This window comes from Saccostrea echinata, unplaced genomic scaffold (assembly GCF_033153115.1).
Source record: "Saccostrea echinata isolate AGI-Se365-2 ecotype Australia unplaced genomic scaffold, CSIRO_AGI_Sech_v1 ptg000047l, whole genome shotgun sequence".
NCBI classification, from domain to species: Eukaryota; Metazoa; Mollusca; class Bivalvia; order Ostreida; family Ostreidae; genus Saccostrea; species Saccostrea echinata.
In genome coordinates, this window is record NW_026889796.1 from 12,843,525 (window position 1) to 12,871,463 (window position 27,939).

The 27,939-nt window shown below is 32.4% G+C and overlaps 2 protein-coding genes across 3 annotated transcripts; one reads left to right on the forward strand and one right to left on the reverse strand.

The window, feature by feature from the left end:
• Nucleotides 1-8,259: 8,259 nt before the first annotated feature.
• Nucleotides 8,260-14,141, reverse strand: LOC133202305 (uncharacterized). 2 transcript variants are annotated; one of them, XM_061338098.1, is made up of 11 exons: nt 14,107-14,141; nt 12,744-12,944; nt 12,386-12,538; nt 12,002-12,144; nt 11,549-11,689; nt 11,125-11,273; nt 10,745-10,774; nt 9,649-9,729; nt 8,926-9,070; nt 8,661-8,770; nt 8,260-8,384 (listed from the first exon to the last, which is right to left on the reverse strand). In XM_061338098.1, exons 2-11 carry the CDS (start codon nt 12,939-12,941, stop codon nt 8,260-8,262), a joined length of 1,275 nt encoding a protein of 424 aa, XP_061194082.1. In that variant the 5' UTR covers nt 12,942-12,944; nt 14,107-14,141. The 2 variants fall into 2 exon arrangements, with proteins under 2 accessions (XP_061194082.1, XP_061194083.1); XM_061338099.1 differs by lacking the exon at nt 10,745-10,774.
• Nucleotides 14,142-14,762: 621 nt separating this feature from the next.
• Nucleotides 14,763-27,938, forward strand: LOC133202432 (calpain-5-like). The gene is made up of 13 exons (XM_061338249.1): nt 14,763-14,915; nt 16,503-16,673; nt 22,417-22,548; nt 23,589-23,791; nt 23,940-24,123; nt 24,299-24,489; nt 24,656-24,733; nt 24,824-24,998; nt 25,247-25,366; nt 25,488-25,684; nt 25,836-25,969; nt 26,056-26,189; nt 26,332-27,938. The coding sequence occupies exons 2-13, from the start codon at nt 16,512-16,514 to the stop codon at nt 26,527-26,529; spliced, it is 1,908 nt and encodes a 635-aa protein (XP_061194233.1). The 5' UTR covers nt 14,763-14,915; nt 16,503-16,511; the 3' UTR covers nt 26,530-27,938.
• The last annotated feature ends 1 nt before the right edge of the window (nt 27,939 follows it).

Genomic DNA, 27,939 nt, shown 5'->3' on the forward strand with positions numbered 1-27,939 from the left:
TTTCAGATAAGTGACCACTGTTTCATTCATACATATATATCTCTTCCTAAGCCTAAGGTAACAAGGGAAATCAGAAAAGTTAGAAAACTAAAGGACATAGATGAAACGCAATTTCAGGCGGATCTAATCCAATTCAACGAAAGTGCCACCAAATATGAAAATTTAGAAGATACAGCAAAGTTTTACAATTCCGAACTCAGAAATATTTTAGACAAACACGCTCCGGAAAAAGAGAAAATTGTGACTATTCGACCTTCCCTACCATGGTTTACAGAAGAATCGCGTCTCCTTAAAACACGTTGCAGGTCAGCGGAACGAAGATGGAGAGGAAACAAGACCCCGGTTAATGACCACGCCTTCCGATGTGCTAAACGAGCCTACAGGAAAAATCTCAGATACAACAAGTATCAGCATATTAACTCAAACATAGCCGAATGTGGAAATGATTCTTCAAAAATGTATGAATTAATATTTGGATTGATTGGCAGAAAAAACTGCAATCCTATGCCACTTAACGCCAGCGACGCATCACTGGCGGAGGAATTCAGTTCCTTCTTTATGGATAAAATTTTAGCCATTCGCAAAAGTTTAGACGATTTTGAAAAATTTGACCCAAACCTCGGACTTAAATGTACACAAGAGTTTAATTCCTTTGATCCAGTTTCAGATGAGGATGTTTTACGTGTGATTAAAAGTTCAAAGCCCACTACCTGCCCAACTGACCCAATACCGTCAAAATTAATCAAACAATTTTCTGATGTGTTATTGCCAACAATTGTTTTCATAGTTAATAAATCACTAACATCTGGTTTATTCGCTAATGAATGGAAAACTGTTATAGTTCGACCCTTGTTAAAAAAAAGTGGTTTAGATGTGATTTTGAAAAACTATCGTCCTGTAAGCAATTTAAGTTTTATATCAAAAATTGTGGGAAAATGTGCTCTGAACCAATTTATGAAATATCTGGAACCAAACAGATTACTACCTAGCTATCAAAGTGCATATAGAAGAGGGTTCAGTACCGAAACAGCTCTCCTGAAACTGTCATCAGACATTCTGTGGAAAATGGAAAAACAGGAAGTTACTGCCTTAGTCGCATTGGATCTCTCTGCTGCATTCGACACAGTCGACCATGCCATACTTAGCAACGTGTTAGAAACTACTTTCGGAGTATCTGAAGTGGCTCTTCATTGGTTTCAATCATACCTTTCGTTCAGAAAAGCCGAAGTGCATATCAACGCGTCTAAATCACAGCCTAGATGTCTGGACTTTTCGGTACCGCAAGGCAGCATATGCGGACCTGTGTTACAAATGTATATACCGTGTACGCGAGTACGCTACAACATTACATCAAAGACTCGGGTGTGTCATTATTAGGTTACGCAGATGACCACTCTGCATACGATAGTTTTAATCCGAAGATTTTCGCTGATGAGAAACGTGTAACAACAAATTTAGAAAAAGTATTGGTTACCATCAATGACTGGATGAATCTGAATAGACTAAAACTTAACCCTAGTAAAACTGAATTTGTACTATTTGGCAGTCAACAGATGTTATCTCTATCATCTTCCATTTCCCTTAATGTAGTGGATACGGATGTTAATTCATCTCCTTGTATCAAATATCTTGGATGTTATTTGGACGAAAATTTAACTTTCAAAAAATTTGTCAGTGAAAAATGCAAAACAATTTCATTGAATTTGTACTTGATTAAACAAATTCGCCAATATCTTAGTGATGATTCGTGTAAACAAATTGTACAGTCCCTTGTCACTAGCCATTTAGATTATGCAAATAGTGTCCTGTACGGATTGCCAGAGTGTACCATTAAAAGACTACAGCTGTTGCAAAATCGTGCTGCAAAGCTTGTGTTGAAGCTGAGGTCTACGGATAGTTCTACTGAAGCACTCAAACGACTACACTGGCTACCGGTACACTACCGCATTAAATTCAAACTTGCATGCATTGTCTTCAAGTGCATTAACGACAGTGACAGCCCACAGTATCTTAAAGAAATGCTCAGTTTACGAACATCATCATATAGCATTCGATCCGTAAATTCTGCAGCGAAAACATTGAACGTCCCGTCCGTAAGACGCAAAACTTTTGTGGTCTTTCGCGGTAGCTGGACCTTCGATTTGGAATGATTTGCCAACGAACGTTCGAATGTTAACTGATTTCTGTATTTCTAAACGACATCTCAAGGCGTTTTACTACACATGTGCATTTAAATAACATTTAATTGTGAACACTAGTATATTTTATTTAAACAGCCAGTGATCATTTAGACTTTATTTGATATTTTAACATATGCATTGTTTTTTTTTATTATATGTATGTATTTTATTGTATGTACAGCGCCAATGATTGCATATCGTATGTAAAATTGAGCGCTTTAACAAATTTTTAATAATAAATAATAATAAGTGTAAACTACATGTATAATGTTTGTCTATAGCTTAAAGTCAACTAAAATTTTATTCCACATATCATCATGGTTACTTAACTGTAAAATACAAACAGTTCACTACTTATATGGTTGGACATTAGCAAACCCTAAGCCTGTTTATCTGCTATTTAATCATGACTGTAATATTTTAAAATTTGATTTTTCATGACATAATCTTGTATAGTTTATTTTTGTTTTAGGACTTGTGGTGCGGAAATGCTTAAAGACAGAGAAGTACAATAAATTGAAGCAATGTTAGTAAAATTGTGAAAAAGTATATTTTATTCATTTTCATTTAGCAAATACTAAGATGATACAAGATAGAATAGCATACTTTTTTATCGCCCATTAAAATTATTCTTTCTGAAATTAATACTAATATATTAGACCAAACATCTTTGGCACCAATGAGTATGGCCATAAAATCTTTACAATGAAAACATGGGAAGTTAGGACTTAAGTTTTACAACCTTTTGCAATGGTGGAATCTGTTGAAATCTAATTTGCAAACGCAGAATTCCTGTAATGAATTCCTGTAATTATACCCCCGCTTAAAATGTGGTGAGTATAAAGTGATGGGGGTGTATCCGTAACTTATCACTTACACCACTGAATGCAATTTAATGAAACTTTATTACCTAGTAATATTGTGCATCTCCTTTTTTACGTTTCCATTAGACACATTGTTGGGGGTTCCCACAGCAAAACTATTCTTTCTATAATATTTGGAGTACCCATCTCTTATCCGCCACTCCTCCCTTACCACTGAATTAAATTTAATGAAACTTTTACAATGATCCCTATTACAAAGTACCATTGTTCTACGTCTGCTAGTATTTTATACGTTGTGATTGGACAGATATTTGAGGTTTCCCATAGCAAAACACGGTCTTTGTCATTATGTATGTACTCGATAAAGGAATACTCATTTTGTTGAATAAAATTCAATGCATGGAGCATTCATAGAATCCCGTGTACATACTGCCAAGAAAATTAATGCACTTTGCCATTTTACTAATATGGTATGGGGATATATATCATTTTGTGAGGTCAACTCCTGCAGTACCTTTTAGGAAAAATAAGCAGAATGCCCACACTTTCAAGACAAATTCTATCAATATTAAAATTATTGGCAGTGAACAACTGATTTCAAAATTTGGGTTCATCAACCATATTAAAAAATATCTTTGTTACACCTCGGGAGTTGCTGCTTCCAAAATTAAGTCCAGCATTCATTGAGAAATCAGAACTTGGTTGTGTTGACCAAAACTCTGTAAATTTAATATACTGTGATCATTCTGAAACATCCGCCAAGCATGAGAATTCATTTCATTGCAATATTGCATAAATCTCTAATTAAGTTCGATGAAAAAAAAATATCGCTTGGCTTCACTGTAGGTATTTAAGAAATGAATTTAATTTTTGAGAATTCATGAGGTACATGAACTACGACGCTTCACGCCGGCATATTTCACGAAACGCGTTAGCTAACGCGCTTCATGATAAATATGCCGGCGTGAAGCGTCGTAGTTCATGTACCTCATGAATTCTCAAAAATTAAACTCATATCTTATATTAACGTTATTTTTCTGACGACTTGCCACAAGTTTTTGTCATTCAACGATCATTAAAAAAAAGTTTGCACTATTTTTTGACTTCAATTACCTCACAATGGAAATATTCCTATTCATCCCACAGTAGTTCATGAGAACGTGATTTTTTTCTACTATGCAAAAAAACTTAAGGAAAAATATTTGGAAATGTAAATATTTTAACATTATCATTGCATGATTTTTATAATTCTAGCAGACAAAATTCTTATTCCTTTTATCAGGAAAATCACTTACCAAAAATATATTTAAAAAGTATGACATTAAACTAAAAAAGAAGAAAAAAAAAGACGGTATCTTTTTAAGAAAAAAAATCTTGTTAAAAAAATATTGATACAAGGGGCTTGGTAATAAGACAATTACCAAGTTGGTGCTGCAATTTACTTTTTTAATTATTATTTGAAAATTCGTTATTTAAATTCAACACATTTTTCTAATTATTGTTATCCCCTCCATGCCCGCCATAAATCTTCCTTTTTTGTATTTTTAGATTGTGTCTGGTTGTACTATTTTAAAATTTGTATAGTATTACTAAGGAGTGTTAACTCAACTAACGGCCCTTTGAGAGACAAATACACAACAGTCATAGCTTTCTACTTTATATCATGAAGGTACTAGCATTTATATCTTGTTATTGGTCATCTACAAAATCAATTTGTTAGACACCACCATTCTTCATTTACAATACATGTTGGAATTTCAATGGGTACTAATTGTGCTCCTTTTTAGCCTATCTGTTTTTATATACTTATGAAGCAATCTGTTTTTATATACTTATGAAACAGAATTTATTCAGAAACTTCTATCTGAAAAAAGAAAACTTGCTGTGGCTTTCGATTCAACATTTTGATATATCGACGATTTTTTTTCTCAATTTTTATTGACTGAGTTACTTTCATCCATATACCGACTTAATATATATCCCAGTGAACTATAAATAAAAAAACACCACAGAGACTGATACATCGGTTTTGTACTTGGATGTTTTACTGAGTAGAGACATTAGTGGTCATCTAACAATTAAATTAAACGACTTAGTGGATGACTTCAGGTTTGCCATCAATATTCCTCTATCATCTGCATAATGGTGTTTATGTCTCCCATATGATTTTGTACCTAAAGAGAGCATATTCTGAGCACAATAACTTTATAAACCGAGGAAGGCTACTGAAAAATAAGTCGATGTTGCAAGAGTTTTCTACTATCTCAAAGAGGAATTTAGATTACAGTACCTAAAATACATGTACAGTAAAACTCAGTTATAAGGAACTCATTTATAAGGAAATCTTTGTTATAATAAGGAACTTTTAACAAATCCGGTAAAGGACTTTTCACTGTGTTTCTTACAAGGATATTATGAATCTCGATTATACGGAAGTAAAATTCGAGGTCCAGTGACTTCCTTATAACTGAGTTTTACTGTATAAAATTCCTTTTCCATTTCGAGTCTTTCACCTCATATAAATTACTAATTACATTTTACAAAAAAAAAAACTTTGGTAAAATCAGTCAAGACAAAAATCAGCACAGCTATATGTAGAATATGTACCTTAATGAACTTTATCATTGACTGCGAGTCTATAAAAATTGCTAGCATCCAAGATTCCATTAAATAAAAAAATTGTTATCAACACATACCATTAAAATGTAAATAAAATGTTTGTTTTATTTTCAATGTAAGTTGATAGAAAGTAAAAAAGAACAAGAAATATCACAGACTACATATTATGATCAACAAAGTAATAATGAAAAATGATACAAAGACATCATACAACAACTCATCCAAAAATTGTTATGATACCTCTAAATATTTCTCAGTCAACCCATATATAAACACTGCAATAAAGGGTATTAGTTACATGTATCAACAATACAATTACAAATAAGCAGATTGAAAAATATTCTCAATTAACAATGATATAATATTTATCTGAATTAACAACAAAGTAATCTTAAAATAAGACAAGTGTACGTGGAATCATATTACTGTAACATCAGGCAATCCTTTCTGTTCAATAGCACTGACTGTGTGGTTTTAATCATTACAAAAAATTCTACAAATATTCTACCATGATTATCACAGTTCGACCAAAAATTGAGAAATTTATGAACATTAATATATTTATTATACATTAATAATTTGAAAGTACAATACTGTATATCATATACAGTATTAAAAACATACTAGTACTGTTAGACAACTTTTACACATGTGCGAGAAATATCCGCGGGTTGTACGACCTTTATTTTTTTTTGCTTGCAAATACATGTACTTAAATGGTTGTGGAATTACACAGACTGTTTTCTATGTGGTGAAAATTAGAAGTTGAGGATGGATTTCAAACTGACGAATCACTTGATAAAAAATACAGTGAATTATGTTTGTTGGTTTACAGGATATATCCTTCTCGGGAAGTTTATTACAGTACAGTTTTAAGTATTTGATATTTATGCAAATTAGAGTACTAGAATTCATTTCACAGAAAATGGAAAGAAACGGGTCATCTCATTTCATGAAGAGCTCATTACATATGTATTTTAAAAACTTGAATTTCCCTTTTCCTAAGAGATAAAGTGCTGTAACTGCATGCTTTGAGCTATCTATAAATTTAACAATTTAACATCATTAATGTAAAGATACATTGCTGTTATGTTAATTAACACTCAGTCTGTTACTTTTAAAAAATTATCATTCAATGCTCACATGTACGATACATGTATTTCATTTTTGATAATTGAATGTTATTCTTGGTAATTTTTTTTTAATCATTTCACGTCAGTTTACCATCTAGAAGTAACAGCAGAGCTGAATACTCCTTGCATTGGATTCCAGGTAGGCAAAAGTACATCAAGATTTTTTTTTTTATTTGCAAGGAACTGATGTGATATAGATCTCTAGGTGTATCAACATAAATCCAAAAAACTTACTCATAAAGTACTAATAAAAACGAGCTAGACATGATAATGTTCTAAACATGATGCCTGTAAATCAAACATTTTCTAACAAAAAAAATCCATGTGCCTTTTAAATTGTAAAGAAGGAAATCATACAAACATGTACATAACGACCATTATCTGACTAGATTTGTACATTTGCTTATTTCAAATTTTATCAATAACATTCTACATGTATGTGCATACCTTCTACTGTTCCAAGCTAAACTAAACACATCCATTAATGTAGTCCTATTTTCAGTTTTATTCTAAAATGGATATTGATGAATTCAGATGTGTAAGATGTCTTTGATGATGTCTGCTTGCTTATTGCAATAACGTCACAGTCTGTTTTGACATTAACACTGCTCATCTTTCACCATTTGTGGATGACTATTTTGAACAGGAAGTCTGATACTGCATGAGGTAGTGTCAGTCCATTATTTCTTTTTCTGCAATAGCAAAAACACACCCAAACAGGTAATTATACATCTAAATCATATTATTTGAAGACTATTTTGTCACTTACACCTACAACTTATCCAATACATGCAGATAACAGATAATAATTCTATGTAAGTACTGAAGCAGCAATATTTTCTTGATTCAATTATTTCAAAAAAATGCTACATATATTTAAAAAAATGATTCATTTAATGAAAACAAGTTATGAATAACAACTGATATCCTACATTTCTGGTTCTATTTTGGATAAGCTATAGCCTGACTAATTTAAAAATAAATTGAATTCACAAAATGGGTTTTAGGTATTTTAAGAAAATATCTACATGTATGTCATAAAACATTAAGAATTTAGAAGTACATGGAACAACTCCAACATTCTTGCATTTGAAAGGTTGTTGGGTATGTATTCAGGGCTTTCACACCACTTTTTGGGGCAGGGGCAAGGACCATTAAAATTGGGGAAATAGATCTTCTAGGGAAAATCACTGTACAATAAAATCATTAAATATTGTGTTCTGGTGTTATAATCTAAATTATGTTTTCTGTATAGAATAATATGAATGTCATGTTCAGTTGTAATATACATGTATCTAACTATCTATGTTTAATTTTTAGGGAAAATGAATATTGTGAAAAATAAAACATTCAGTATGGAAAAAAGGTACCATTTTTGAATTGGAAATGGGGCCTTTGAACAGCCCCAAATATAGACAGTCAAGAACCTTAAAATATCAAAAGAATATTGAGTTATAATCTGAATCATGATTATCTTGTGTCCAAAATATATCTATCAAAAAACTACTTCCTTGCCTTTTTACCCCCTTTCTTCTTTTTCTTGAGACCAGAGCCAAGTTTGAGGATGCCATCAAATGTATCCTTCTTTATCCTACTGCCTACCCTCACCTTACACCCTCCAAGTTTTTCTGTAGATTGAAAACATGCAATATCACAACAATAATAAGCAAATTTTAAAAGCACTACATGTAGCTACCATGAAGTAGCATTGATATCATGAGAATTTTACATAAAATTCACATGCAAAATACATGTATAATGAAATTCATTACATTAAATCAAGCTGTAAAATGAAAAAAAAAATACTTATTGACAAGTACTGTACCTCCAAATACTTGTATTTTGCAACTTCATGTACATACCGGTATATTAAACAATTGACCTGTAAAAATGCAGAGTAGTACCTGTTTCTTTTCTATGTTCCAATGATTCCAAAATTTCTTTTGCAGCAATATCACCAATTAAGTTTTTCTCCAGGTCTAATTCCTCAAAGCAGTTAGAGTACATGATCAGCCTTAAAAACAATCAACACAATTTTAATACATTGTCTGTTTTATTTTATTTTCCTTAATCTTGATTTAAAAAATTGATTATGTCACTCCTATTTACTTTGATCTGTTTCCATGAATGAAAAGACGTTTTTTTAATAACTGTAAGAGTCACACATACTTTTTCAGAACTCTCATCATTTGTAAGGGAGCTAACTCTCTTTTGTATGCCAACCCATCAATACCATTGTCTGCCACATGTAGTTTGTGGATCCAAGGACCTACAGCTGGTGGTGGGGGTGGCTCCTTTTTCTTCTTTTTCTTTCCTGTTGTTTGATACAATTAGCATTGGATTATTATAAACAGGAAAATTATTTACACTTAATGGAGGAAAAGTGTTTGCCCCCTTTTTTCTTTATTCAAATTTAATTTTCTTTTTTTTAAGTCTACCGAATGATAGTTTTCCATTCTACAGAAACACCACCGTATCTCTATCTCAGTGGAATTCACAATAAACTTTGAGATAATAAATTCCCGCTGTAGTTGAAACCCTAGAGTTGCTTTGATATACTTGTGTATATCCCTGGTATTTGATATACATGTATTGGTGTTCCAGATACATGTACTAAACCTGACATGTACATGTAATTGGTCCTTCCTGTTGAAAAAATTACCCAACTGAGAAAATGGCCAAACTGCTGGGGATCTGCAGCACAGCAGTAGCAATTAATTTTCTTGTTTTCAGTCAACTATTCCTATTCATTGATGAGTGTAGTAGACACTTTCTGAGATAATCGTTTTGGTGCTTTTGTACTTCTGACTTCTTGAAGACATATTACTTATGAAATGCAGATATCAAAGACAAATCTAGTTTTAGTTAAAAGCTTAAACATATTTACTATACCTTTCTTTTTCTTTTTCTTCTTTCCATCTTTACCATCTTCATCTCCTGATAATCCAGATGACCGGTAACCTTGCTCTCTTTCTGTTTAAATAAGGATATTTGGGTTAACAGATAGAATAGAAACATCAAATGATGGCAACTTGAAAAAGACATTAAATTTTTGCTTAATTATTTTTTTTATTCATACATGTATATGGCATCTTAAATGAACCAATAACTAACAACTTAAATGAACCAATAACTAATGTCTACCTAGTATATAAATGGTGGTGTTTTGTTTTGCTGTTTTTTGTTTTGTTTTTTTTTTTTTGTTTTTTTTTTCAATTATGCAGTGCTGGGGCAGGTTTCAGCCAAACAATTTTTTTTTTAAAAATCCACTTACTTTGCAAAACTGTTTTTATATATCAAATTGTTTGAAGAAATAGCAGAAAAGAATATTTTGGGAAAGAAATTATTGTGGACTAATTTTGTCACATTCATTAAGCAGTTTTAAAAGAACATGCATGCTTGGTTCTACAATTGATCGACTGATATTGTTGCTATTGTAATTATACATTTTTCATGACCTCTTTTTTTCAGTCTGGCAAACAGACTGTGTACCCAGAAATTATGACATATTTATTTTGTCCTCAAAAGACCAGAAAAAAAAATCTTCTTGAAGTTCAATCATCCTCAATATTCTTTTAGGAATATTCATTTGAGGAATTGGGCTAATAAGCAAATTTTAAAAGAAAAATTAAAGCACATGAATCATGTCAGACAGGCCACCTTACACCCATTGGTTATGGCAAAAGAAATCTAATACTGAACTACAGAGATGCAGAGAAATCTATAACTGCTAGAAATCTTTTCCATAAACAGATGGAGAGAGAGAGAAAAAGAAAAAAATAGTATTCTATTTATATCTAAAAATATTTAGGAAATAAAACAGTACCAATAGATAAAAAGAAATTGACCAATTGTTTCATGTACTACAATGATTTTTTGAATGAAACAGTTGAGGGAGAGAGAGGGAGAGAGAGAGATCATCTACATTTGAAAGTTTTTGTTATGAGGCATACTTTGTGGTCTTTTGAAGGGAACATCAAATACATACCAAGTCTTTGCTGAGGAGTAAGCTTACTCTCTGTTTTTATTAATTAACAAACAATTAAAAATGAAGGTAAAAGGTAAACTTAAATATCCAATTTTAAAAGTTGTTAAAATCTTTCTTTTTTAATCTTATCCATTAAAATACACAAAACGTTTTTACTATATATATATATATATATATATATATATATATATATATATATATATATATATATATATATATATATATATATATATATATAAAAATACATGTACCTGTTCATTTGATTAATAAATCATTAAGTCTCTAATCAGGATATTAAATTCTCTTTAGTAAATTTTGCCATCCTTGTGTCAGAAACAATGCAACTATGTATTTAGCCAATCACAGTTCCCGTAACATACCTCGTTCAGCTTTTTCAGCCTCCTCTTGGAGTTTTCTTGCTGCTTCTTCTGCCCTCATTGTGGACTCATAAAAAGCCTGTTCAGCACAGAGATCGATCAAACTGATCACCCCTTTACACTCTAAGTTGTTCCCATCCAAGAACAACTCCCTACAACAGATTTACATGTATATATAAACATATATAAATGTTGTTGTTTTTTTTTTCCTTTATAAAAAAAATTAACTTTTTGTTCTCATCGAAATTCATTTGTTCATGTTAAGTTATTCAAGCAACAATTAAAGTATATGAAGGAGTCCACATTTCAGTTTTTTCCCTTTGGATGCGTGGGGGATGGGGGAAGGGGGAATTAGTTTCAATTATGATAAATTCAAAATTGACAAAACGCAAAATTGACGTTTTTTATGCCTTACTATTACATGTACCTGACTGCTGTTTTCACCAGCATTTTCCCCAGTATGTCTCCACTCTCTACACCCAGATCACAATAACACATGCTAATGGATAGAAGGGTGACATTTCCCTCCATTCCTTTACAAAAGTACCGTGCACCTTCATCTCCGAATCTAGAAAATAATATATAGCATTTATTTCATGTCAAGATTTTATTAGAAGACAAAGTGGTCTACTGAAAACCAATTTTTACTCAAGTGCTAAAAATTTCCACAAGATTTGCGTGTAAGTCAAGCTTTTGGATATTTACATGTATGGTCATTATTTAAAATGAATATTCTTTGTCACAGACCAGTTTTTAATTCAAATTGACTAGTTGTAAATAAAAAAAATTTGCATACAATTGTTTATTTAACAGTAATGTGTTAAAGGGATTATTACAAGATACGTTTTCTGGTTAAAAAATATGGTCACTCAGAACATACTCATTATAATCCAGTGTGACAGAGGTTAGTGTCGAACAGATGTTAAAGGACCTAGAGAAGCGCTGAAGTGAGTAACCCTCCAACAGACAATCAAGAAACTCGACATATCTCAAGGGGTAACAGCCTTTCTCTAACAGCAAGGCCTGCAACGGACAATTTTACACATGTATATATTAAATTACCTGGGTAATGAACAAAAGTGAATTTTATAATATGTGCAAATGCATTACATTAATTACCAGTTTTTTCATTTACAGACAATCTCAAATTTTGAAAATCATTTCAATAAAAATGTTTCCTGATTCTTTAGTAAAAAAAACTTTGTATTTCTAAATACTTTCTTTAAAACCACTTTAAATACAGATGTTTAAATGTGTATCTCACCACTGTTGCCATATTTTCATACGTCATTGGGTAATTCCACAGATACAAATCTTGTATGTGGACATATCGCTCTTGTCTAAAGGCAGCAATCAAAGGCTCCAGTAAAACTGGAAGGTCCCCTTCCTTCTCAATGGGAGCAGGCTCCAAAATAAACTAAATTCATAAAGGGACTGTTAGGGACAAAACTTTTCCAATTTGACAAAATTAATACTTATATATTAATAAATTACAATCTTAAAACAAAATATATTTAGATATGTTATTATATATGTATATTTCAAAGAATTATAACATTAAAAAAAATTAAACAGAAGTGTTTAAAATTCATTTGTATTATTCAAATTTTATAAAAACATACAGTGGAAAGCACAGTTTCATTTTCCTTGCATGCTCTTAAGGCACTTTTAATTCTAGGACTAATCTGTGACTCGGTCAGACCACAGTTTCTCTCGTAACATTTGAGGAAACTCTGGACAATGTCTTCTGCGCCTGCAACAGTCTTCTTGGCTTTCTTCTTTCCTTTCCCCTTTCCTTTCTTTCCACTCTTTTTTGGCATCTCCTAAGTGGATATGATACATAATTTATTTAGCCTTTTTAAAGGTGCTTGGACACAGATTTGAAGTTAGTATTTTCTCAAATTTTCTGTATAATTTCATGACTTATATGTGGCTATAGCATTTCATACTAAAATATAATAAAAATCTTATTTAATCTCGAAGTTATTAAAACTTTGAATTTCTGGATGCGTTGGATTGACACATCCTTGCGCTTTCACATATTTTAATTTTATTCTTAATACTTAAGAAAAGTGGCAATTTTATTGTGTATTAATTTAATGAAAAATATTAAAACTATAACCCAGAAAATTCAGGGTAGAAATGTTCGAAAGCAAAACCCACTCACAGTATTGTAAGTCCGTGCTCAGTGGTGTGTGCAGAGTTTAACAATTGAACACATCCGGTGAATCGTAAACATTAACAATAACAGAGCTTGTGCCCTGTTTACAAAAACAGTTTACGTTTCACGGGTGTGTTCAATTTGTTAACTCTGTACACATCACAGAGCACGGACTGATAATACTGGGGATTTGGTTTTGCTTTCGAACATTTCTACTCTTTATTTTCTGGATTATAGATGTAATATTTTTCATTAATACATAATAAAATCGCTTCTTTTCTTAAATATTAAGGATAAAGTTAAAATTTGTGTAAGTACAAAGGTGTGTTAATCAAACGCGTCAAGGAATTCATAGTTCCAATAATTTCCAGATAAAATACGTTTTTAATTATTTTTTCGTGTGAAATGCTATTGCAATATATAAGTCGTGATATTATGCAGAAAATTTGAGAAAATATTAAGTTCAAATCTGTGTCTAAGCACCTTTAATTCCCTCCTATTTCTTCAAACATTAAAATAACTAATATACAAAAACTGAAACAAAAATTTCAAAGCTTAATAAATAGAGCATTTCTTTGATATTTTTCAAAGGCACAAAGCAATGTGCAGTGATCGAAAATTTTACCTAAACAAATCGAGGAAACTCGAAATTAGATTGCAGGTGACCTACTCACTTAGTATCACAACACCATTTCACATTTTTTTTTCTTAAGTAGTGACATTCTAAACGCGAATAGATAAACAGAAATAAACAAATTTAATCAATTATTTCAATAATTGTTATCCTAGACATTTTTTCATGTTTTTTTAACGATGAAATTTACCTTTGTTGACTGTTGTTACGTTCTTTTGTACCCGAATGCCCAAAGAGTTCCCATATGGAAAGGTAACTCGTACAATACATGTAGTATGCAGCTGTACAAAATTAATTCGATCAGCAATAAACATTTACATTACTGTCTTCATTCTTATCTTCTAAAGATTTTTTCAAAAGTCTTACATCCGATGTTCAAAAACAAGTAATAAATCTGCAAAGAAATTATATAAGTTGAAATCCTAAGAAATCCCCCTTCATCAAGTATATGTAGATAAAAATTTTTATATGACAGTGCATGAAAACATTCAGAAAATGCACGCCGGACTTATGGAAATAATTTTGTTGTTGTTATTGTTTTTTATGAACAGAAGAATAAATAACAGAGCTTCAGAATAACTCTTTTAAATGAATGGACAATGACTTTATATTTCTTTGACTATAATAAATGGGAATCTGTATATTGTACCTATGTATCATAATTTAGATCATTGCACGATCTCGTTGCATTCTTACACGAATATTCAGATACACATAATAAAAGTGGGCAGTTGAAAAAAATCCAATGTGTGAAAGACTGAAATAAACTATAAGAATTAATGTAAAAAAAAACCCACATATCATTTACTTTTTTTTTTAAACACCCACAAGATGTCGGCATTAGCTGTTTGATTCATCTTGTGATGAAGACCTGACAATATCTAAACTCTGAAGTGTGACTCACTGTACAGCTGTAGATATATAGACAGCCACCAAACAGAACAAAGAGGTGCATCCAAAACACCACTTATATCTACACGGAACAAAATCATTCCAAAGGTATGTACTTAATTATCTGATAGTCATCGCAAAAGTTGATACTATATATTCTTTTTAGTTCATATGATGTTCAAAGTATTTAAAATTTGTTTTATGGATTTGAGACAAAAATTGCGCTAAATATGCTGCTGTTAATATTAATACTGGGGGTGTCTTTTTCTGGTTTTAAAAAGGCTTAAGCTAACAGCTACTAGGTGTTCACCCATCATCCGGATATTGCGTTTAAATACAAAAAACAAAAGGCAGAGAAATACACAGCATTTACAATTATAAATTTACGGCATTATGTATACAATGCGCGCAAGTGGTTGCCTCGACGAAACGTACATAAAAACAATATACATGCAACCACTATTTAGATCGCGCGTGTTTTATATTGTATGTAAACATTTGTGCACATGCAATATCTATATAGCTGATCTGCAAACCCTCACATCAAGTATGGGAGATAGTAAATAAGAACGCGCGCTCTATCCGTGAGTTCCATTCATGGCTTAAAATAAATCTAACTTATCATGCTTTATCTAGAAGCCAAAATTACTGTCAAGATCACCAAAACATTATAAGTGGCACAACACAAAAAGTTTCGATGCCCATCATTTTCTACACGGATGTTTACAATCAGACTTCTATCTGTCGACGCCGTATTTCTCGGCCGTTGATGTAGGTTTCCAAAAGTATCCTCTTCTGTAGCTGTATATATTTTGTTAAAACGGTCCCTTTGTTATCTTTCAGATTCTAAATGAATAAGAAAATTGTTAAATAAACTGTCTGAGGAATGTAAAAACAGTCTCGCGAGATGTACTTTATGACTCAGTTCGGTGCATGGGTTATAAGAATTTTATATCTTTTCAGAATACACGGCATGTATTTTGAAATTGCATTTGATATTACATTCTTCGAACTTTAAAAATCATGATATCAGTAAGCCAACCAGATTGCTAAAATATTTTTTCTAATATCTTTTTGGGTGTAGGCAACAGCCAAAATGAGAATGGCATTGCAGAATTGAATATGGGTTTCGAGAATGCACGTGTGTCGACACTTTAGAGAGATCGTGCAGGCATGTAGCAACAGGGTGTGTGTGCAACAAAAGGAGGGAGTGACCAGCCTTTTAATTAACATTTTCAATAGTAAAAAAAAAAAAAAAAGGTTTGGGAAAAAAGGGGGCAGACCCCCTCCCCCTCCCCTCCCGATACTATGGCCCTGCGTACATGTGTATATCTATACTTAAACTGCTCTTAAACTATCCATGGAATTTTGAACAAAGTGGTATGTTTTACTGGTAAAGAGTGGGAGAGATTTTAGAGTTTGGACAATTTTGGGCTTTTTTTCGGCTTGTCAAAGTTTTTCCAAGTGAGTTGATTTTTTTTTTTGTGGCTGCCCTCCCCGGTTCAATAGCGATATACTATGTGCCTGTCATGCAAAATAATGATCGTGGCAATTGTTGACAATTTCATAGCGGTTGTTATATGTACATGTAAAATCGATATACATAAAGAATTAAGATAACAGTTTTGAAGATTGACACTTAATGCTCCTTGTTTATAGCAAAGTATTTTATTATATATCTTCTTTTCTCATCAGATTAAAATAATGGTGTCAGCCAAACCATTCAAAAATCAGAAATACCAAAAGATAAAGAAGGAATGCATCAAGAAGAGGGCGCTGTTCAGGGACAGTGAATTTCCTCCCGAGGGTGCCTCCCTATTTTACAGCAGGGCAGCCCCGGCAGACATTGTCTGGAAACGACCAGGGGTGAATATCAATCAATAATTAGTGAAAGGTGATATGACGAAACTCATAAAAGAAAAAGGTAAAAGTAAAGAATATTGATCGACCTAACAAAATCTACAAACAGCAAAAATTTGTGAACAGGGGGAAAAAGAACCCCGGGAATTCCAGAAATCAACGATTTTATGGATATTCGGTTGAATTTTTTTTCTTTTAGTAAACAGCCAACGGAGTGTAATTTTAGAACTTCCTTTCCAAATACGACTCTAAGATTTTTGCCAATATGTACAGAAATGACGAAAATTAAACGACAGAAATTTGGAAGGGGGGCCCGGGGTGGGGGGTGAATGTATGTTTTACATCGTTATAGGAGGCTACTTCAGCAGTAAAAAAATGTTTTGAGCAGAATTACTAAACAGCAATAAACTCTGGTGAAGTTGTTTTAGATAAAAAAAAAAAAAACAGCAAGACAAAAGAAAACTTTCAATATCATCTATTTCAATTACAAATATTAATATATTTTACAAAAATCAAATTTTAAGATCGGACTCCAAAAATAATCTAAATTCATTAAGTGTCTCTCAGACTCATTTTCCATATTATTTCAGTCCCAAAAACTTTAAAACACGGGTTTTGATGCTTTTTCTTGTCTTGGTTGGAGAGGATTTCTGAAGAAAAGAAAAAAAATGTGTACGCACAAAAAAATATTTGAAACTGTTTAAGAAAAGTCAGTCAAATAAAAGAGACGTTTTAAACAGATTTTAATACTTTTATCAATGTCAAACAAAAAGATACCTTTTCTGAACACGTTCCATGAGCATGGTTATCCTCATAATTTAGTATGCTTGATAAAGGGTTAGGAGTATACTTGGTTTGATTTAGCTTTTCACTCTGAAAGAAAAGGAATATATAGGCATGTTATTGTTAATATCCTATAGGAAAAAATATAAATTTTTGTTTGAATGTCATCTCGCTAAGGGGATGTAAAAAATTAAATAAAATGTTATTTACCTTTGGACTGTCCTTAAAATAGTCTATATTGAAAAGGAAGAGTTTCCTGGGTACAAACAATTCATTGTTATTCTCCTCATTAGCTTCCATTTCTCTCTCCATGCAGGAATTCTTTAATATGAAAATAATTGAAAGTTAATTCTCGAAGAAAAGCCGACAATGTATGAAAATTAATTCAAAAGTTCATTTTAAACTATTCACGCAGCTTACTTTTGATTTCTCTTGTACTTTTTGCTGGATTTGGTGTGATTTCATTTCCGAGCTTGTCTCCTAAAGAAAGTAAATAATTAGCTTTTGATTTAGCAGACAGATAGAAATAAAAAATTGAAATCTTAAAATATTTTAAAGAATAAATACCAAACTTACTCTTGAACTCTGTTCAAGTTGTTTTTGAAGCTTTTCTTTAGCCATTTGAATCACATTATTGATGAACTCCTAAAAAATATTTCAAAAACTGGTAAACGACATTGAAGTCTTTTTCAATTCGTTACGAAAAAAATTTTTATGGATCGCTGGAAATTTTCGAGTTCGTTGCATGGGACGTAGAATATCACATTTACCTAAGTCCAAATTAATAGGGGTTGAAATTTCGCATACATTACCCACAAAAAGCACATAAATGATATTGAACGAAAATTAAAATCTGTGGTTAAATTACTTACACGTGTAAACTCCTTTTGTAGTTCTTCGTTTGCAGCGGTTATTATGTTTTTAACGTATTCCTGGAAAAAGAAAAAAATAATGTCAGATTTATATTGGTTATTATTTCAATATTATTAATATCGAATTCCTTTAACAAATTTATAGAAATATTTTCTATGCAATATTTTGCTTTATTCTAAAGTAAACAGTTAGTAAATCAGCGCATCGAACGTTGAATCTTTCAATGCTAACTTCACATGTATAATAATAATCTCAACCATACCTTACTGAGTCTATCTTTTTTCTTTTCCTCCATTCTCTGGAAAAAAGTATCAATATTAATGTTAATATTTAAGTCAAACATATTAACATTCAAACACAACTAACATCATGTGCGGATCTACAGGGGTGTGTGGGGGGGGGGGAGGGGGGTATCAGGTCAGGTCCCCCTGGAATTTGCAGAGTTATAAAAAGTATACACTGAAGCAAATAAAAAATGACTATGCCCCCCCCCCCCCCGAAAACGTGGACCCCACCACCACCACCACCACCAAATAGGTGTTTTTCACTTTTTTTTGTTTTTGTTTTTTGTTTTTGTTTTTTTTTTTTTTTTCTTATCAAGAAATTTTTGGGATAGAATTTTTTTGACTGGGACGGACCCCCCCCCCCTGGAAAAAAAATCATGGATCCGCGCCTGAACATGTGTATATCACGTGAGAAATAAATCTTATAAAATGTACCTACCACAAGCTCCCTGTGGACTGCTTTCATCATTTCTAGTTTTCTGTATATATCTGCTCGAATATGGTTCATATAATTGGTCCTTTTGGTTACTGTTTCCTATTAATAGGGAAGAAAAAATTGTATACAAGGATTTACAAGAGAAGTAGTATTTTGTTTGAAACATATTTATTAATTGGACTTAAATAATCATAAATTATAAATCTAAAAATATTAAGCTGATAATATCAATGCGTAGACAATTTCTCAATTCGTTATTGATAGATTATCAATCAAGATATCACAATAAGTTGAACACCAAATCGTTTTGACATTTTTGAAATATCTATAAGCATGGATTAGTACATCTTCAGGAAAAAAAAAATCTGAATCCATCATGTCATTTTAATCAACAGCTATAATTGGAAAGTTGTTTTACTCACCATACATTCCTGAAGAACTTTCGTTATAACAGCACGAGCAATTTTCTTTCTTTGACATTCGATCTGAAAATATACACAAAAATAAAATAAATAAAAGATAAGTCTTTTCGACAAAAGAATTTGTTAATATGAAAATGAAAGTATTTAAAGTACCCAATGAAGTCATATCGATAATTAAATGACATTAATTGGCGAGTACTTCATACCTTAAGTTCTTCATGAACAACCTCCATTAGTTCCCTTTTTCGCATCATGTCGGCCTGTATTTTCTCCATCTTGCTTAACTTTCTGGCTATAGTGTCCTAGAATTAGAATACATTGGCTACATTTAAGATAACTTGATTCTAACTCGCTGTTTATTAAATCAAGATTAAATGGTGAGTACTACGTACCTTAAGTTCTCTGTGTACAGCATCCATTAGCTCCCTTTTATGAATCAATTCGGCCTGTATTTTCTCCGTCTCGCTTAACTTTCTAGCTGTAGTGTCCTAGAATACGTTGACATTGACTACATTAAGACAAATTGATTAAAATTCACCGCTCATTGAATCAAGATTAAATGGTGAGTACTACGTACCTGAAGTTCTCTGTGCACAGCATCCATTAGCTCCCTTTTTCGCATCATGTAGGCTTGTATTTTCTCCATCTTGCTTAAATTTCTAGCTGTAGTGTCCTAGAATACGTATACATTGGCTACATTTAAGATAACTTGATTCTAACTCACTGTTTATTAAACCAAGATTAAATGGTGAGTACTACGTACCTTAAGTTCTCTGTGCACAACATCCATTAGCTCCCTTTTTCGAATCATGTCGGCTTGTATTTTCTCCATCTCGCTGAACTTTCTAGCTGTAGTGTCCTAGAATACGTATACATTGGCTACATTTAAGATAACCTGATTAAAATTCACCAATCATTAAATCAACATTAATTGGTAAGTACTACGTACTTTAAGCTCTCTGTGTACAGCCTCCATTTGATCTTTCTTCCTCATCATGTCGGACCATATTTTTTGCATCTCGTTTTTCTTTCTGGTTATGGTGTCCTAGGATAAGTAAACATTCAGTACATTTTAAATTCATGCTTCTAATTCATTGTTCATAAAATGTACAATGTCATGAATCAGTGAATACCACATACCATCAGCTCTCTGTGGATATCCTGCATTAACTCCCTTTTTCGCATCATGTCTGCCTGTATTTTCTCCATTTCGCTTGACTTTCTGGCTGTAGTGTCCTACAATAAGTATACATTGGTTACATATTGGTTACATTTTAGAAAATATGCTTCTTATCAACTGTTCCTAAAATTTACATTAATAAGCGATTACTATACGTACCTTTAGCTCTCTGTGGATAGCCTCCATTTTATCTGTCTTCCTTGCCATGTCGGACCGTATTTTGCGCATCTCCTTTGACTTTCTGTTTATAATGTCCTGTGAAAAGAATATAAGTGAATAAGTAAATCATAATTCTGCATATCTTGCTTATAATTAACTACAATTATGAACAACTGATAATTAAGTTGACTCAACGATTGGTTTGGCGAATTAAACTGGAATGGGGGTGGATGGGGGTCCTTTATATCTCACTGCATCCTTTTCATATTTTTGATATTTATAAATTATACATAAAACTCTTAGACTTTATTCGATTCATTTATTTCACCCAGGGTTGTGGTATTAGATAATTCCAATTTTACTTACAGTCATTTCTTGGTGAACTTTCTTCATAAGGGCTTTCACAATCTTCTTTCTTTCTCTGTCTTCTAACTCCATTGCCTTTCACAAATAAAAATTAAATACAAAAATTAACAAGGATTCAAGGAGCATTGATGCACATTAACAGCGCGTATCAATTTATTTATATTTCATAACAACAATATATCATAAACAGTAAAGGCCACATAATGGTAAGAAATTATCACCAATAGATAAATTAATTACCTCCAATCTCTCTTGCCTCTCTACCTCCTCCGCCCAGTTATAACTAAACTTTAATATCTCCAGTTTGGTCTCCTGAATTTAAGACAATTAATGACATTAGATAATTTAAGCACAAAACACTTTCAACTTTTTTAGTTATTCACAAAATTGAAAAAATGAAGAATAAAAAATTAGATAAATGACCAAAAAGTTCCAGCACTCACTGTCTGTATGCATATCAGTATCGAACGTAAACTAAAGCTTTGGTATGTAGTTACGCTTACCCCTTTGTCACTGAAATCCAGTATTTCACTGTAGTCCATCATAAATGCTTCTAAATTCTACAAAAGAAATAGTAAACATAGTGTTCACTGAGTTTTTATAACTGTAACTCAGAACTTTAATTCGTGAATTAACCAAATTAAGTAAATAGCACATAGCTGCAATTCACATACTGACCTGCTTTCTGCTTAGTTCCTTTGTTTATGGTGATAATTGTGACGTCAACTAAGCGTCAGATAGCTATGACGTCACAATCACAAAAGAGCAGACAACTTTCACTCATGCCAATTTTTCGGCCCGTAACATAAAAGTCCGCATGAAACAGGCCTTGTTAACGTGCAAGTATGTCCTGTCTCGTAACAAAATTTCTAGATAAAAAAAGCTATGTATTCAGTGAGCCAATTATGAGCGACTGATTTTTTCTTGTAACTATACAGGCAGTTTTTGTATAATGTTCAGTAGTATGAATTTTAGGTAATTGTACATCGCATAAAATCTACCACTTCATCAAGTGTCAAGTCTCCATGCTGGTTTTAAATCAATTAAAAGTATTTTAAAAATAATGAATAAGGTTATAGACAAATGTTTATTTTCGATTTTTCAAATGCAAGACATCAATATACTAACCAACTTCGCGATATTTTGGATTTTGATGACTATTAACGATTATAAACGTGTATAGAAATGTAAAGAAAATTATTCTTTTATGGAAGTTTATTTGATTTATTAGTATTCGTCATTCCAGGAAATCGTCTCCGATCCCAGGTTTTTCACTGAGGGCAGTAGTGCAGACGATTTTTCCCAAGGTTCCCTTGGTAACTGCTGGTTTGTGGCAGCCTGTGCATGCATTGCAGAACGGAAAAACCTTCTGAGAAAGGTACAAGTATATACAGTATAGGGCTGTGTATTGAGCAAAATATTTCGATACGATACGATATTTTATGAAGCGATATGCAATATATTGGATTCTTTAACAAGTCTATCAAAAAAGTCTTTTATATCATTTAATCCATAGATTTGATAAAAACTGGGTGTTTTATTACCAAATTGGAAGTTCATGTCTCACTGTCTTTACAAAGTACACTTCAAATTCAAACTTTTAATGACTGTAAAACTAACATGTTAAAATATAGTTGTCTATGTATTTTGTAATAGTTATATAAGATGTACTATCTCCTTAATGTTTATTTCACTATTGATCATTTTGAATTAAAAACAGTTAAGATAACCTTTGGTGACTGAAATTCCCAACTTTTTCACATAATTAAAAGAAAAACTGCCTGCCCGATACGTATTGGAAGTTATTTTTCGATACGATACATTCCTGAATATTCGATACGTATTGATTAATCAATATATTGACACAGCCCTAATACAGTATAACCTTAACGACTAGATGTTAAAAACCAGAATTCCTTGACCAAAGCAAATGGTTCAAATCACTATCAACCATCTGCTTATGCATTCTCAACTTGTTTGACCAGCTCGCGTATGTCAAAGGGCGTTTGCTTTGATCCTTCATAGTTAAATTGTCCTTTAAGGTAAATATTTACACGTAGGTCGAATCGAACTATTAGTTTTATTTGAAATAATCCTTGGAATGTTTTTACTTTATGGCAAAAATCTTGTCGCGAGCCCATTGCAGAGTTGTCTGAGAGAGGAACAAAGAACAACTCGGCAAGGGAGATTCAAGGCTGTTAACTTCTGTAGAGAGGTCGGAAGCGGGGAGGGGGGTAGACATAATATAGGCATTGAAAATTGGGGCTTATAGCCCTCCAAACAGGTTTTTTTTATGTTTAGCCCACCCCTTCCAAATCTCCCCCCCCCCCCCATATGTTCTGAAATATATTGCCATACATGTTTGTATGGAAAATAAGAATCTATCTGACTTAACATCTTATTACAACATTTTTTCAGATAGTTCCCGATATTGAACAACAGGATTGGGGTAAAGGCCGAAAGTACGCTGGAATATTCCATTTTAAGTTCTGGCAGTGTGGGGAATGGGTCGATGTCGTCATAGACGATTATCTTCCCACACGTCAAGGGAGATTAATCTACATGCATTCTAAATCCAGGAATGAGTTTTGGTCAGCTCTGCTCGAGAAAGCATATGCCAAGTGAGTGACAAAAACAATATTTGATAAGCATCTTTACGACATTAATGCAACACATAAATTGCCATCTACAGTTGCAAGTACATGTATTGTGACGCACAATATCTGTGATATGATTGAAATAGATTCTAACTTTCCCAAACGTTTTTAGATTATTCGGGGATTACGAGTCGCTGGTTGCTGGGAAGGCTAAGGACGCCATGGTTGACATGACAGGGGGCGTGGCCGAGGGCATAGAAATCAAAGACTATAATTCTACAGAGGAGAGGAAAAAGCTGTTTAAGATTCTGCGAAAATCAAAAGAAGACAAGTCCTTAATGAGCACGTCTATTGCAGTATGCATCTGCAGCATTTTATTTTTTGAAAACTCGTTTGCATATCTTAAACTTTAAAAACCGAACGCAATAACTAGTTCTATCTACTCTTTATTCATCCCATTTTATACATTACTTTTCCCTTCTACATTATACTAGACGGTACTCTAAAATATAAAGATTTGTATATTTTTAGGCGACAAGAGCAGAGATGGAGGAAACGCTTGCCTGTGGTCTAGTAAAGGGCCACGCCTACAGCATAACTGACGTAAGAAAAATAAAGCTTGGAACAGGACTGAAGTCCATTTTCAGCAGAGAAAAAATCCATATGATTCGATGCCGCAATCCATGGGGTGGTACCGAATGGAAAGGGGCGTGGAGCGATGGGTTGGTACTTTAAAGGAACTCTACGGGAAAAGAAGTTAAGCCTCAAAATGACAAAAATGTTCTTAAATAGTAGCGAATTAAATGGAGAGTATTTTAAAAGACGCTTTCCTGTGAAAATTAATGAAATATCAATATCTTGTAATATTGTATAGCTTTTCATCTCTAGGTCCCCGGAGTGGAAGAAAGTGAGTGAAAGTGAGAAAAAAGAACTTGGATTAACATTTGACGAAAATGGCGAATTTTGGTAAATAAGCGTGTGATTCATGTTGGATACGGAAACAGATTGTAAAAAAATATATTTCGAAAGAATAGCGATACTTTTTCTGTCTTGAAGGATGTCATTTGAGGATTTCTGCCAATATTTCACCAGCATCGACATATGCCACATCATCAATACGTCCCTATTTTCGCTGTCCAAGACTTGGAAGGAGGGCAAAGCGGAAGGACAGTGGAAGAGGAATCGATGTGGAGGCTGTGGTAACAACGGGACGTTTCTAGAAAATCCACAAGTGAGTAGTTTTTATGTCTACGTTATAAGATCAGTTTTGATGATTTGTTCATTAAATTTGAAAAAAAATATCAAGATTCCTTCTAATGATTTTCATTACTTCTTTAGCTTTTGGAAGACCTTTATTAAGTTTACTACTTAGAGTTACAATACAGAGATTTTCTTAATTAAATAAATCACAATCAGGTAAAATTGAAAATTGTCCAAATGCAATTGATCTTTTTTTATCTTGTTCTTTCAATGTTTTAGTATATGTTTGAGATAAATGATGCAGACGAAGAACTTCTGGTATCTTTGGAACAATACGACAGACGAAGAGAGAAAGATCAGGGAAAGTCCAACTACACAATTGGCATTACTATTATGAAAGTACGATTTTATTCGTTATACAGGACAAAATATTTTCTCTTTCAAAACTATAAATTTTTATGTTATTATACATGTAGAAAGGAAATACTTACATTTGTAACTGATTCCTTTTTTTCATCAGGCAGATCTAAACCGGAAGTACAGAATGCATGACAGATTAGAGAGGGTACATTCCGGACCATTTTCCAACGCCAGGAACGTGTTCGCTCGTGTTACTCTGCATCCCGGACGTTACGTCATCATTCCATCAACCTTTGATCCGGGGTGTCATGGCAAATACATTTTAAGGATGTATTGCAATTGTAATATAAATCTTAGGTAATATCTCGATTTTGCTTCTGAAGCATATAAAATCAGTCTTCCATTTGATTCTTACCAAAATTCGGTCGTCAATGAGAATGATGCTTGGTCGCGTTATTTTATTTTAAGAAAAATATCTTAACCTAAATTTGGATTTGTTTTTTATCAGAGAGCTATGGCTGGATGAGCCACCTCCCCCAACTTTGTGCGGAATTGAAACCAATCTAAAGAAGAGGAAAACATGCGCAACACAGGTTACTATGGTGAAGGGGGAAGGATTTCCGGGAAACGAAAACAAAGGATGTGGGTTATCATTTTGGACAAACGGCTTACTACTTTTTAGCCTCTATTCTGCTTACCTTTTTTTATACCTCCTTTTTGTTTTACAGGTAACCTTTATTGTAAAATCATGTGCGAGGGTAAAGTATTTAAGACAAGAGTATGCAAGGGCTCTTTAAAACCAGAATGGAATGACAGAGTAACATTTTATAGGAAAAAGCCAGAGGAGGACGTTGTAATTGAGGTACGTGTAACTAATTTGTATTTAAATAATTGGTTTCTTTTATTTAAAAAAAAATAACTCAAATAACTTACAATTATTCACTTTTTTTAGATTATCCTAAATTTTTATGACATTTCAAAACATTTTGAGAATTTATTGTAAGGTATGGGACAGCAGCATTATAAAGGACGAATTTCTGGGCGAGTGCGTGATTCCGATGTCCGAGAGCGCCACCTATCGGGGAGGGAACACCATTAGACGGTATGATCTGAATTCCCGACAGAATGGTAACGGAACAGAGAAAAAGGCAGGGTACATTTGGCTCAAGATTCTTCACACGAACGAAATGGACAGGGTTTGAAAAAAAAATATTGTCGTTGATATGTGAAAATTTGATCGAATTCCAGGAAATTTTCAATCAAAGAAGATGGGTAAACAAGCCGCGCAAAATGCCTCTAGCTTCAAATGTGTAAAAACATGAACTCAATTTGAGAATTAAGTATTAAGAGGAAAGTTATTATTATTGAATGGTGTGGTTTTTTGAAAAACAAAACTTTCTGCGGAAAAATTCTCTCTACGAAAATTATTCTACGGTTAAAAAATCTTGGGATTGGAACCCCTGAGTTTGTTTATCTCTGAGAGTGACATGTTACCCATTTCACTGCACAGGTCAGTATATGTCGGTATGTAAATCTTCAAGTTGTTTGTGATACATGTATAACCATTGAATAACTGGACTTCAAATATTTCTCTGATAGATACAAATTTTGTGTTCATAAAAGCTTATTTAAAAGCTAGAGTGGGTTCTTGTACTATGTTTTTGTTATGCAAAAAATATTTCTAAACAAACTTTGAAGACACTCTTTTACTTCAAAAAAAGGAACGAAGACCCACTCATATAGAGAAGCTGAGTTATAGAATGGAGAAATGATTATTGTAAAGCCCTCTTTGGTATCTGCTATAATTTTATAAACGAATAATTTTAACATCGGTGAACCTGATGTTAATTGCGGAGACTTAACATGAAATACTAAGTATACATTAATACAATATACATTATACACGTGTACAATGTTAGATGAAATATCAAAGAGAATTGTGTTATATTTCACTTTCTTATTTGTCGAAACATTGGCATTTTTCTCGACTTATTCCCTCGTCTAATTAGTAAATAGAATAAACTGATGGTACAACTTCCGTTCTCTTTAGACTCGAGTGCTTGAACAAATTTTTAAAGTATACGTGATTTGGAAGAGTAACAATTAATTTAGAATAAGACTACAGGTTATAAATTATGATTTTTCTTCGTTATCTTTTTAGAGTCTTGTTCTTTTACATTGGGCTGTTCATATACGACGTGCAAACCATGGAATGTGTTAATTTTTTTTTATTTTTTAAAAACTTTTTGTCATTTTTGATATGAAATAGAATTTCATTACGTTATCCGAGAACTTCTTTTCAATTTTTTTTTATATAATATTGGTATTATTGTATTTAAATATTCTATAAGTTAAGTTTATGTTCTTGAAAATGAAACCTTCAATGGAACCTGTATGCTAGAAGATCTGTTATACGTTTATGCAAACTTTTTGTGGTTAACAAACAAACATTAAATTTCATTTGAGAAAAACTATAATTATTTACTTCTTGTAAAATAGCTGTATATTCGCTTATTCATTATTATATAGTTCTCTACGTTGTTTATATACGTTATATGTTGTACTTTATTTATTTTTCATGTTGTATTATATATATATACTCTTCATGTTGT

Bases quoted from the DNA above. Each gene is read 5' to 3' on its own strand.
- LOC133202305 (XM_061338098.1), bottom strand. From the start codon at position 12,941: ATGCCAAAAAAGAGTGGAAAGAAAGGAAAGGGGAAAGGAAAGAAGAAA. The intron at 11,274-11,548 runs GTACATGTAATA...AATCTGTTGTAG, and splicing joins CTGGTGAAAACAGCAGTCAG to GGAGTTGTTCTTGGATGGGA. The intron at 9,071-9,648 runs GTATAGTAAATA...ATCAAACAACAG, and splicing joins GAAGAAAAAGAAAAAGAAAG to GAAAGAAAAAGAAGAAAAAG.
- LOC133202432 (XM_061338249.1), top strand. From the start codon at position 16,512: ATGGTGTCAGCCAAACCATTCAAAAATCAGAAATACCAAAAGATAAAG. The intron at 24,734-24,823 runs GTAAATAAGCGT...TCTGTCTTGAAG, and splicing joins GACGAAAATGGCGAATTTTG to GATGTCATTTGAGGATTTCT. The intron at 25,367-25,487 runs GTACGATTTTAT...TTTTTTCATCAG, and splicing joins TTGGCATTACTATTATGAAA to GCAGATCTAAACCGGAAGTA.